The sequence below is a fragment of the Lissotriton vulgaris genome, chromosome 12, assembly GCF_964263255.1.
Source record: "Lissotriton vulgaris chromosome 12, aLisVul1.2, whole genome shotgun sequence".
Taxonomy (NCBI): domain Eukaryota; kingdom Metazoa; phylum Chordata; class Amphibia; order Caudata; family Salamandridae; genus Lissotriton; species Lissotriton vulgaris.
Window position 1 is genome coordinate 58,478,159 of NC_141700.1, and position 13,708 is coordinate 58,491,866.

At 46.4% G+C, this 13,708-nt stretch overlaps 1 protein-coding gene across 2 annotated transcripts in view; it reads left to right on the forward strand.

Annotated features, from left to right (window-relative positions):
• Positions 1 to 13,189, forward strand: part of SIRT6 (sirtuin 6) — a 34,930-nt gene extending 21,741 nt beyond the window's left edge. For both annotated transcript variants that reach the window (XM_086947083.1, XM_086947084.1), the window contains exons 5-8: positions 5,093 to 5,188; positions 10,515 to 10,595; positions 10,916 to 11,039; positions 12,422 to 13,189. In XM_086947083.1, coding sequence (XP_086803209.1) covers positions 5,093 to 5,188; positions 10,515 to 10,595; positions 10,916 to 11,039; positions 12,422 to 12,895 — 775 coding nt within the window. In that variant the 3' untranslated portion in view covers positions 12,896 to 13,189. The remainder of the gene's footprint in view (positions 1 to 5,092; positions 5,189 to 10,514; positions 10,596 to 10,915; positions 11,040 to 12,421) is intronic.
• The last annotated feature ends 519 nt before the right edge of the window (positions 13,190 to 13,708 follow it).

Genomic DNA, 13,708 nt, shown 5'->3' on the forward strand with positions numbered 1-13,708 from the left:
CCCACATGATTTAGATGCAGCACTGGGAGAGTGGACTTCTTTCTTGTGACATGTCCTGCCCAGCGTTATTGGTCTACAATAGCTCTGACCCTCTCCAAGGCAAATTCCTGTCACTTTACCCCCCAAACTAGTACTTTGGGGAATGATGGTAGAGGAGGGTTTCCAAAAAACACCAAGATGTGATTAGGTCGGCTTTCCTAGTAGCTAGACAGGATATAGCTAAACCTAGGCTCTTCCTCAACGCCCACCAGTGCGAAAATAGCTCAAGAGGATGGTATGATGCACCATTATGGAAAAGGCAATGCACCCGGGGAGACCTGTCTCAACAAACATGCTAGGATCTGTGACCCCTGGACATTCTACTTCGATCTGTGTCTATGAACCCCATGCATGATGTGTTGGGACCAGTATGTATACTGTCATAGCAATGTTTACTTTCTGAGATGCTATGAATGTGAAAAGTGGTTTACTCGACAACTTGTCACAGCTGTTATATTGTTTATGTGAAAAAAGCGCTTTTGCGTGGTACTGTCGTTTCTAGAGGAACCGCGGTCCCTTACAAGCGAGCGTGTCAAGTAACACAGCACAGAATTACAGTGCACCCTATGCTTTACATTCACAATAGAATATTTTAGTCGATTGAATGGAAAGAAAAGAATGAAAGAAACATAAAAGTGGGGCAATATATAACAAAAGAAGGAGTCCATTAGACTGTCAGAACTCAGGCATTGAACAGCATGTGGCTAAAATATACACAATGGAAAAGGCACAGTAACATAGTACCTTTGCTCATATTGGAATTAATGAGTGAACAAATTAAGTCAAGGTACGGTGACATGTCCTTCTGATAAATGTGCACAGTGTTGTGATAGCAGCTAATTTTCAGCTATTCACTCAAGAAATCCGACCTGTGAGACCTGTTCATTATAAAAGATGGCACGCCTGAAGAGCCTTCTTGTGGCTGCTACATGCACAGTGCTCCGGCTAGCATCCCTGGCCCATCTTTAAGCGGTTGTTCATATTGTACCTGAAGATAAAGATGTGGATCCATTCACAGAGGCACCTTTTAACGAGTACAAAATATCTGAGCAGCTCAAGCTGTTTTTTGCATCAAAACGCCACGGTCTGTTCCCCTGGGGTTCATCCACTGCAAATGATGAGATTTTTGAAAAACCCTTATTAGATTTTCTGGGGAGAAAGGAAAATCTTTCAGGACCATAATGGAACACTGATTTGCCTTCGAACTGGCGGAGTGTGAAATTACCTTTAAAATGTGAGGAATTATTGCTGATTTTCTGCAAGACAGAAGACCAGAAGACTTCATCAATTGTCCAGTTGAGCATGCTGCTCTTTGGCACTGAAAGCAATCTGATGCCATCTCTAGGTGCCTTCACCAGCACCTCTGTAGGCATTGAGGGATAACGCCGCGTGCTAGGAAAGAAGTAACTGGCAGGCATATACGTCACTCCGCGCGCTTGTTGGACTAATTGCAGATGTTTCAAAGCTCATCCCGAGGACACAAACCTGCAATTCAAATTCTGAGTAGATGAAGGCTGAAGTAGAGCTGACGAGCTGCTCAGCAGAGCGCGTAACCTTGCTGGAGGGCTGGCCTCAGGCTTCTCGCCAGGTGCCCAGCATGGCTGCCATTTTTGATGTCGTAACAGCATCTAATCCTCTTTGAAGGGAAAGCAGATTCGCTTTTAAGGGTGTTCGTGAGTTAATATGCTCACCACAGAGACGTGTGTAACGAGCAAATATAAGGCTTCAAGCCCCTACAGGTACACTCTGGCTTTTACCATTTCAAAGCAATTCTTTTATTCAGAGGTCTCGTAGAGTACTCTGTGTCCTCTTTCGCTTGCCTCCGAGTACCGTTTCATGTTCGTTAATCATCACTCTTGTCAGGGGGAAGGAGAATTTTGAGTTTTTGTAGCACGCCATGCAATATTTCAGAGGTATAATGGTTCCATTCACATAAGAGGTAGTCCGTTGTTGAAGGACTGTTCATGTTTTATTTAATCTTTGACTAAGCCAGCAGGCTACTCAAATGCATCCCAAAACATGGTTTGCACACATCGCCCGCTTTGTACAAGTTTGTCCATAATCTACTGTATTCAAGATTTTCCAAGTCCTTTGGTATACATGCTTTTCACCATCATCTGTTCGTTTTTTCATGACCACCTGTGTACTAGATTTTCTATCACCCTTTATACAAGATTTTCTCTGACCCCGTTTACAAATTACTCTGTGACCCCCCTGCCCCCCTGCATACAGATTTTTCTGTGACCATCCTCTACACCGGTTTTTGGTGACCCCTGTTTAGAGGTATTTCTGTGTCCCCGTGTCCCTTTTCTTGAATTTTTTTTCTGTGACCAAGCTGCATGCAGGTTTTCCGTGACCTCCCATATACACCTTTTGAATGACTGACTAAATACATCACCCAAGTATACAACTATTTATATGTTAGGATAGACAACTGCAAGTGACAACTAATTTAGCTATCATTAGGGACAAACATGAGGTTTAGGGTTAGCATGCGCGCATACCTGTAAAAATATGTATATTAGAGAAATTAGAAAATTGGACTATTGTCTTCAAACTAGTTGATAAAATACACATGCTGCTCTAAATTTTGAACTTAATGGTTCTCCCTTTTGCATTCAAACTATTGGCTTTTTCTACTTCAGATTTTATATTTCTGACCTGGATTTGTTGTAGTGGTGTGCTAGGAAAGTTAAAGGACTCAACAGCGTCTTCCACTGTCCCACCAGATCGCGTCGCAACAGAAAGTTCTCTGATACGTCAAGCCCGAGGTTTCTTCTAAAATTCGAGGCAGTCTATTCTATGTGCGAGATATCCCACGTTGGATTGGAAATATGTGGGTATGTCCAATCAGATAATGCTGACTGCTCCAAGGACTGTACATGATGTGTACTCTGCTCACTGCAGTGTATTAACCTGTGCACTCAGCAGCCCTGGCATGAACATAGGTGCCCCACTAGGAGGCCACAATACTCAAGCTTTGTCATGTACTTAAGATCTATCTATCTCAAAATATCACCCAACCTTCATGAGGTACATGAGTCTCCAGGTCTTTGTTGCACCTTCATTGCATACTCCTTGTGAAACCTCAGCACCCACCCTTTATTGGTTGGAGACTGAGACCAGCATGGTGCAGATGATATTCAGAGCTATTAAAAATATTCTTAGTCTGTGACATATGGGCGCTGAACACCCACCTTCCACATCCACACAGAGATGTCTAATAACATTCTCAGACTCAATCGACAATAAATAGATGTCATTCTTCTGCGCGATCTGTCTCAACATTACTCCGAGAAGTTCTCATACATGGTCTATTTTCTACTCTTTTTAACAAAGTGACATCAGTGGGCCTGTGGATCACCCCACACCTTTCCCTGTCCACACAAATTGAGCACCCTCAAGTACAACCTCAAGATCTGCCCTCCATCCATTAAAAAAAGAAAAACATAAACACATGTTGCAGTCTAATGAACTTTGCCATGTAGTTCAGGCTCTGTTATTATCCCAGCTTGCCCTACGGAATACCATCCAAATGGGAACTCCACTATCCTCTTTAGTTCCCCTCAGTGTCATTCTAGAATCACTCTCCAGTCAAGTGTCTGGTAATAGAAAATATGATCATGTTACCTCCGTTGTAAAGGATTTATTGGCATCTACATCTTCCTTAAAGTCTCCACAACCAAAACCTGAATGTCTGGTGGCATAAAGAATCTGCAAAGTCCAGTCGGACTCGGAGTCGAAACTGAAATATTCAGAACACCTAATGCAGCTACTCTTTGGGGCACCCTTGTGTATGGCCGAAGACGTCACAAAAATTATGATGTTTAAAGCTATTCTGGACTAGTAACTAGTGTTTTACTGTTCCAATCCATGCACAGTTTTTGTGTCTTTCTTTGCCTCTGCTCGTATCTCTTGCTTTTCTTGTATTTCATTCCCTACCTCCTCACATGGCATTTTGCGCTCCACCACTTACCCTCTTTTTTTTTTTTTTTTTTTTTAGCGTTAGCGCTCCAATCTTCGACTTGCTGTCAAACTTTGACATTCGTCATTCGTCCTCAGCAACTACGAGTTTCCTCACTCTTCCATCCCGGACCTCTCCCCACACCCTCCAGTTTCCACTAGCCTTCATTACCTCAAAATGTCACTTATGCTCTGAAATCTATCCACTTCTCACACCTTTTTTTATCCTGACACAAACTTGAATCTTTTTTGGCTTTGTAAGTTGTTGTAACTATGATATGCTTTCTTGTACTGTGAAGTTTGCTACTTCATCTGCATAAGGTATGTTCCCATCTCAGTAGTTTTGCTTATAATATGTACAGCACACTGACACCTTTCTTGTCTGCTAGAGTAGGGCCCCATAGAAATGTTAAGTAAAATATAAAGAAATAAGGTGTGCATGAGGATATACGAGACTATCACGCATCATTGACATGCGATTCATTCCAAGTGCCCAATATCCACTGCCGTGACCTGCATGAAAGTGCATGCAGGATACCACAGCGCATTATGATATATTTATGAAACGCCGTGTGAGGCTACAAAACCCACTCCTCACAATGTACATGAGACCATCTGAGGATACAACACCACAATCGCGTAATATTTAAAGGTCTATCTTAAGAGGTTCACTTGTGACATCACATGGTTCCACCTGAGCCTCCAGACCCCACCCGCATGACATACTGGAGACTCCACCTGTGGATTTATCACCAGGTACCAGAATTAAAAACTATCTGAAGCTTCAGCACCAAACTCTTGTGATGTACAGGATGATTATTCTTAGTCATCACACTGCACCTGTATTACGTATTCAGCCTCCCTCGGTATATACAACAGCATTATGACCTATCTGACGGTAGTTCACTCTTCAAGCCGTACTCGTACAGATTGAATTAAGCTCTTCTACAGTACTTGTAATGATAATCCTAAAACATAAACACTTAACTACCTTTACTTCCTCAGGTTGTAAGGCAGGTCTTTCAGACATGCTGCTGTTGAACCTTGACTTCGCTTATGCGTCCAAAAATAATTCTGTCTCCTCTTTCAGGCAGTACGTGCGGGATACTGTCGTGGGGAGCATGGGCCTGAAACCAACAGGGAGACTCTGCGATGTTCCCAAGACTAGAGGACTCCGTGCTTGCAGGTATGGATTTGAGGACAAAAGCACCGGGTAGAATGTAGGAAAGTATGTTCTAAGAGGTAACCGAGGAGGTCCTGCGGGCACAAGGGAGGGTGTCCAAAAGCTCATGTTGACCTCTGCCAGACCTAATGTCCATTGTCTGGTCCATCCTATGGATATGTTGAATTACAGAACCATTTCACTACTGCCTTTCTTCTCCAAAATGTTCGCGTCACTGATGAATCACCTAGTGGTGTTCTCTCTCTTGAAGCCAATTGTCTGCTGGATTCCTCTCAGTCCGGTGTCCGTGCTTCTTATAGCTCAGAATCAGCCGTAACCAAAGTCACTGATACCATCAAACTGGCCCTAGACATGGGGACCGCATCCATGCTAATGCTTTTAGACCTATCAACGGCGTTTTATACCATCTCTTATCAGATGCTAGTCCAAAGTCTGAGGGAGATCGGTCTCAGTGGAAATGCTATAAAATGGTTAGAATTTTTTTATCAGAACCAACCCACGCAGTAGGCTCTTTTATTTCAAAGTCCATGGCTCTGGACAAAGGGGTGCCACAGGGATCGATTCTGAACATTTATGTGTCCCCTCTGGTGAAGCTCATTAGATCATGTGGCTGTGACACCATCTCATATGCTGATGATACCCAATTGATCATCAATTTGGACACTAATCCAACACTTACTAAGGCTAAATTTGGAAACTGCATGTTAAACATCTCTGCATGTATGACGGCTAACTTTCTTCAACGTAATACAATAAGACAGAGATTCTCTTATTTGGAAAAGCCCACTCAGTTTGGTCTTCAGACTGGTGACCACCGGAACTGGGACCACCTCCGACTCCTAAAAAAATGTGTTCCGGTGTTGTTGTTTGCTCACTCCCTGAGCCCGCCCCGCCTCCCAGCTGAGACGCCCTCCCACTACCTACTTCAGCGCCCCCCAGACCACGAAGCGCTGTGACTCCTCGTCGCTCCTGCCCGAGTGGTAGCTCCCTGGTCTGCCTCCCTGCCACAACGCGGTATTGGTGATCAGCGCTGCTCTGCTTTTGGCTGCTTTTAAGTGTTGCTAGCGTATCTGTGCTTTTGTTTATTTGCAGACTTTACTCGCATTTATAACGCGACTTGCCCCGGCGCCCTGCTTTGCTCCCCCCTCCATTTTAGCTCCGGTGTTGTTGTTTGCTCACTCCCTGAGCCCGCCCCGCCTCCCAGCTGAGACGCCCTCGCCCCTCCCCCCCTACATCCACTTATGGCCAATGACTCCACGCGCAGCGTCCACGCGCTTCGGACACGCCGAAGGTGCGCCAAAGGTAAGCCCGTCTACGCCCGTCCGCGCCTGGACCGCGCCCAGCGCCAGACCCCCTGCCCCTCGCACTGCCCAGCCCCCCCGCTTTAGCTACGATGCCGCATCCCTCCTAGCCCTCAACCCCGGTCGCGACCCCAACTGTGTCCAAGCCGCCCCTGGACACACCCATGGACCTTTCTCCTGCTACTCCTGCAAATTCAGCGGCACCGACAACATCTCTGCTACGACCACAGGCACGCCATTGACCTATGGAATCTACTAGACACCATCTCTCCAGACGTCGCCTTCCTTACGGAAACATGGATGAACGCTTCCTCCGCACCAGACATCACCATTGCCATCCCTGAAGACTATAAGATCACTCGCAAGGACCGTACCGGCACAGGAGGAGGAATCGCTATCGTCCATAAGAAATCAATCCGCATCTCAACCAGCTCTGACGCCAACCTCGCCAACTCGGAACACCTTCACTTCCAGATCCACATCGACCCCAAGACCACACTCAGAGGCACCCTCCTCTACAGACCACCAGGACCCCGCGCAAAATTCAGTGAAGACATCACGGACTTCATCACTCCACACGCGCTCCCCTCCAAAGACTACATCCTTCTGGGAGACCTCAACTTTCACCTTGAAAAGATCAACGACCGCAACACCGCCACCCTCGTGGACAACCTCGCCAACCTCGGACTTAAACAACTAGTCACCTCCCCCACCCACATCGCAGGTCACACACTCGACCCCATCTTCACATCCAGCAACCATGTCTCCTTCAGCCACACTACGGATCTCCTCTGGACTGACCACAGCTGCGTCCACTTCACCTACAACAAACCAAAACCCAGCTTCCACCTCCAACCTACCCTGCAAAGAAACTGGAACAAAATCACCACGGACCAAATCTCCGCTTCGCTCCTTCAACACACCCCAGCCCTCTCATCCAACGCTAACGAAGCCGCCGCCAACCTCACCATCTGGCTATCCAAAACCGCTGACACCCTAGCGCCACTGAAAAAACGTCAAAACAAACCTGGCAGCAAGAAGGCCTCTTGGTTCAACGATGATCTCAAGAAGTCCAAGAAACTCTGCCGCACCCTTGAAAAGACCTGGAAAAAAGACCCAACCACCAGCACCAAGGACGCCTTCAAAAACGCCACCCGCATTCACCACCAACTAATCCGGAAGGCCAAAAAAACAGCATTCAAGGATCGACTTGACAACAACGCTCACAACAGCAAGGAACTTTTCAACATCGTCAAGGAATTTTCCAATCCCTCGGCCAACTCCAACGACATCACCCCCTCTCAAACCCTCTGCGACTCCCTAGCCACATTTTTCCACAACAAGATTGCAGACATCCACAACAGCTTTGACAACCAACCCGGAAACCAACACACCCTACCAGTTGCTGATCATCCTCCCCCGACGAACACCCTTAACGATTGGAACCCAATCTCCACTGAAGACACCATCCGCCTAATGAACTCCATCCACTCAGGATCTCCCACAGACCCATGTCCTCACCACATCCTCAACAAAGCAGACTCCATCATAGCACCGCACCTCCGAGACGTCATCAACTGCTCCTTCAACTCCGCCACCTTTCCGGTAGACTGGAAACACGCAGAACTCACCGCCCTTCTGAAAAAACCCACAGCGGACCCCACCGAACTCAAAAACTACCGCCCCATCTCGCTCCTACCATTCCCGGCCAAAGTCATCGAGAAAGCTGTCAACAACCAGCTCACCGCCTTCCTCGAAGCCAACAAATCCCTCGACCCCTCACAATCCGGATTCAGAGCAAAACACAGCACTGAGACCGCCCTCATCGCAGCCACAGACGACATTCGAACTCTACTGGACAATGGTGACACCGTCGCCCTCATCCTCCTTGACCTCTCTGCAGCATTCGACACAGTCTGCCACAAAACACTGTTACAACGCCTCAATAACACCGGAATCCAAGGAAAAGCACTTGAATGGATCACCTCATTCCTCACCGGAAGAACCCAGAGAGTCCGTCTTCCACCATTCACGTCAGAGGCCTCTGAAGTCATCTGCGGCGTACCACAAGGATCCTCTCTCAGTCCCACCCTCTTCAACGTATACATGAGCCCCCTCGCGGCCATCGCACGCCAACACAACCTCAACATCATCTCCTACGCGGATGACACACAACTGATCCTCTCTCTCACCAATGACCCCAGCACCGCCAAAACTAATCTACACGAAGGAATGAAAGAAGTTGCCGAATGGATGAAACTAAGCCGTCTGAAACTGAACTCAGACAAAACAGAAGTCCTCATCCTAGGTACATCCCCATGTGCATGGGACGACTCCTGGTGGCCGGAAGCCCTCGGAAAAACACCCATCCCGACAGACCACGCTCGGAACCTAGGCGTCATCCTGGATTCTTCACTTTCAATGAACAGACAAGTCAGCGCCGTATCCTCTTCCTGCTTCAACATTCTTCGCATGCTCAAAAAAACATTTCGCTGGATCCCCCCCGACACAAGGAAAACAGTCACCCACGCTCTGGTCACGAGCCGACTGGACTATGGAAACACCCTCTACGCAGGTACTACCGCAAAACTCCAGAAGAAACTCCAACGAATCCAAAACGCCTCAGCCAGACTCATATTAGACATCCCACGCAACGAACACATCTCTGGTCACCTTAAAGACCTCCACTGGCTACCCGTCAATAAGAGAATCACTTTCAGACTGCTCACCCACGCACACAAATCACTCTACGACATCGGTCCAGAATGCCTCAACTCACGACTGTCCTTCTACACCCCTTCCCGCCAACTACGTTCTTCCAACCAAGCCCTCGCCACTGTTCCTCGCATCAACAAGACCACCATGGGAGGCAGATCCTTTTCATACCTGGCTGCTAGAACATGGAACTCACTCCCCGCCTACCTCCGCCTCACCCAGAACCACCTAGCATTCAGAAAGCAACTTAAAACTTGGATATTTGACAAGTAATCCCCCCCTTCCTAAGCGCCTTGAAACCCTCTGGGTATGTAGTGCGCTATACAAATTCTCTGACTTGACTTGACTTGTTAAAAACGTTGGTGTCCTACTGGATGACCATGTCTGTATGAATAAGCACGTTAAAACTATTTCTGGCACGTGTTTCGGCCTGATGCGCATGCTTAGGGAGGTGTTTAGTTGGACCCCTTTACATGCTAGAAAGACCCGGATCCAGGTTTTGATAGTGAGCCGCCTTGACTATGAGAATTCCCTAATTGTCGATATGAACGAAGGCCTCTTTTCCAGGGTTCAAGTGGTGCAGAACACAGCTGCGCACCTCGCCCTCAATCTTCGTCCCCGTTCCCCATCCGAACCACTACTGCGCCTTGTCCATTGGCTGCCCGTAAAAAAAGCGGGCCCCCTTCAAACTCCTTTGTCTGGTTTTTAAAACCTTGCAGGGAATGGGACAATGCTATTTGAATAATAAATTACAGCCATATATTTCTGCCCGACAGCTTAGATCCAGTAAACGGCTATTGTTGTGTCCCAAAAGTATTCATTAAACTAGACTTGGCACTCGCTCCTTCTCTTTCTTGGCTCCCCACCGATGGAATCAGATGCTGTTTTGCATTCGCTCTTTCACTGATCTAACTATTTTAGAAAACTTCTAAAAACCTGGCTGTTCAATCTTTAACCTGGGCATTGCTTTGCAAACTGTTATCTGCTGCTATGGCACCGAGAGATCCGTTCAGGGATAATTCACTACACCCAACAAATAATAAATGTAAGTGGTATGGAGCTTGGGATGGAATGGGGAAACTTAAGAGGGCCACGTCTAGAAGATAAAAAGATTGGTTTGAGATGAAGCCAGATTGAGCAATCTTAGATGGTAAAGTGTGTGAAAATATAGTGTAAACCTTTGGGGTACATGCAGAGAAAGTGATAGGACTATTGCAACCAGTAGATCCTGAGAGCGAAGCTGCTATTTCTGTGGCGTGGGTGAAGAGCACAGTTTGAAACTAATCACTGTGGTAATTTCTTTTTTTTACTAGAGGAAAGTTAAGAGACACCATTTTGGATTGGGAAGACTCGCTACCGGATCGGGATCTCGCTTTAGCCGAAGATGCTTCTAGGTATTGTTTTATGCGGCTTACATTGACCATAAATAGTTAGGAAGTCTTGCCATGTGCGGACTGTTGAAGGAGTTGAGTGTTCATGGATACGATTGTTGCAGCTGTGGGGTTGTGCTCATTTGTAAGAAGATTTGTTAACCTGTGTGGTGGGACCTTTCCGATGATAATCAAAAGGAGAGAGAAATGAGTGGGAGATGTTTCGTGATGTGTCTCCTGATTAGACATAGGGTGTGAAAGCAGCAATTGTCTGGGTGGAGTGCTGGAGTGATTTGTAGTTTGCAGTGCATTTATGAACTGATTGTCTTCGTTTATTCCATCAGAAAAGCTGACCTTGCCATCACCCTGGGAACCTCCCTGCAAATCAAACCAAGCGGTAATCTGCCTGTCGTGACCAAAAAGAAAGGAGGGAAGTTGGTTATCGTGAACCTGCAAGCAACAAAGCATGTGAGTTTCACACCCTGCATGCTAAACTACCCGGCTGGAACCTGAGGGCCACAAAGTGGGTCACTGATAAACATCCTGCAGTGTGAGGCTGGGGGTAGTTGTGATGCAAACCTTGGTGCAGGAGAATAATCCAAACACTACACTGTGATCTGTACAGGAAGACTACAAAATGGAAGCCGTGTAATGCATTCTGAGATTGCGGGTAGTCCAGTGTCCAGGACTGATGCCCCACTGATATTTGATACAGTAAAGGAAGCTTACGGCGTGGACACCCCACCACTCATTCTCTCTACTCCGAGGGTGGATATATTGACCACTGAGGCTCATCTGCATTCTTGCATCACAAAGAAAATGCACACCTCTGGAGGTTGGTCAGAAGAACCATGATGGCTTTCCAAGTATGTGAATGGCCTGCCCTGCACACAGATGACCAATATTTATCCTTGATACTAGAGTGCCAGAAGCTCTGAAACATATACGGTAGCTCTTTCGGGCCAGTCCGGGAGCTACCATGACAGGAATTTTGCCCTTTTGGAATTGGCGTATGTTATGTGAGCCATGAAGATCAACCACCCGCCCACCCCAATCAGGTGTTCGCATGGCAAGTATATCCCTCTAACTTGGCAGTATCTCCGAGCATGTGACAGAGATTTGCATGTTTTCTGCCTGAGGCACACATGGTTTCCTTATTGTTCCAGAAGCAAAGGGCAGCCGGTGGGCATCAAATCCAACTCGCTGGCTTCTAATGAGCGACTCTCCTAGTGCTTTTCCAACATTGGCAGGACCCCGTAAGGGGTTTACTTTGGGTGGAGCCTGTGGCTGCTCTACAACACACTGAAAACGCAGTGGTGGGGATATGGGACATGTATTGTTTTTGGCTCTTGACCCATTTATGCTCACCTCCAAATTATCCATTTAAAACGGGGGGGGCATGTTACTTGTGAAAAATGCAGCAGGGAATGTGTTGACCGGTGCTCTAATCTGTGCAGGAAAATGGAACACCTTGCAGTTCGAAACGCGGTACTATATGTGCTCCTTGCGTGTAAGATGGACAATAGGAATCCAGAGGTTAGATGAGAAATATTAAGCGTTCTTGGTTCTTTGGGGCAGCACAAAGTAGGCTGCACTCCTAGGGGGTGATCTCAGGATTAATAGTATTTTGTTATCTATGTGAAGATTTGGCGTAACCTTGTATTCTTAGTACCATGATGCTCATAGTTCACCGTTATGTATTTTGCAAGAGGTTGTTCACTTTGGTGCAATGAATTATATTAAATCTGTCTAAGTCTTATATATGTTTAGTGGAAATGTCCTGATTATATAAGGTTGACTTTGTTGGGCATGAAACCTTACACTTGCATTTCATTTTAATTTTTAATCAGGACAAGCATGCAGATATCCGAATCCACGGATATGTGGATGACGTCATGACCAGACTTATGAGCCACCTGCAGCTGGAGATCCCAGAGTGGGGTGGGCTGTCGGAAGGAACATCGGTGAAGGACGAGGAGAAGCCAGGGCTCATTGGACTCCCCACCAATGCTTCAGTCAAGGTTTTGAAGGAGGAGGAGAATGGGGTTGAAGGAACTATGCCACTTCCTGGAGCACATGTGAAAGAAGAAGACGAGACCTCCTCGCCGGCACTAAAAGAGGAGAGAGTACATTCCACAAAGCTTGAACTGCTTGTTAAAACATGTCCTGAGGACCGCCCAATTAAAGGCGATCCTGAACACCATGCTCACCACAATGGGGTGGAAAGGCCTGCACACGCAGAGAATGGAACCCACTGGAGAGCCGATTGCCACAACGTGGAAAGCCAAGCAAAGAAAGCACGGATACAACTGTCTCCCTCTTGAAGGCAGTAGTCTAATCTTCTTTTCATGGTGTTTGAACAATCGAGATGAGGAGACTTTTGTACTGTATTTTTCATGCCACTGTTTTTATACTTTTAAATATTGTGTTCTTTGACTTTATGTCATGTTCTAGAGATCTCCCTGGGAGCAGTCCTGCACCTCCTGTCCCTGGGCTCCAGATCTCTTGCCCTGTACGTATTAATCATGCACATTTTACAACCCTCTTTCCAGTATTCGCTGTTGGGTGATCCCAAAAGAACTTGCATGAATGGAATAAAGTCACAAAATGGAACTTAAGCAAGATCTGAGACATGTTTGTTTGTGAGGCTGTGGAAATGGGCGTGGGTCTCTTTTATCTGCTGAGGCATGCTATTCCAGTTTAAACTTCATGGTATAACAAATGCTTTCCAGATATGTAACATCTGAATAAGCCTCAGCTGTATGGCAATTAACTTATTTGGAAGTAACAGTTATCTGGAGCAATAGTGTTCCAGCAAGTGTGTCCTCCACAAACCTTCTGTCCTGTCACATCATTGTGTAGGTTATTACTTTTCAGTTTCTCTTTAAAAATAGGATGAGTTTGGACCGTAAACAGAAAATCTGAAACCCAAACCCAGGCGACTGTGCTTATAGCATTGCACATTCAGGAATTGAGGGTGCTTAGCCACCTACAGGTCACATTGCCAAAGAAGTACCAATGATGCAGAGGAAGCACTCCATAAGTGAACTACCATTACATATTATCCTCTTCAGCCATATCATTCACTTTGCAGCGATCCCTCTTGTAAGATTCCAACAGTATAATCAGGACAAAGT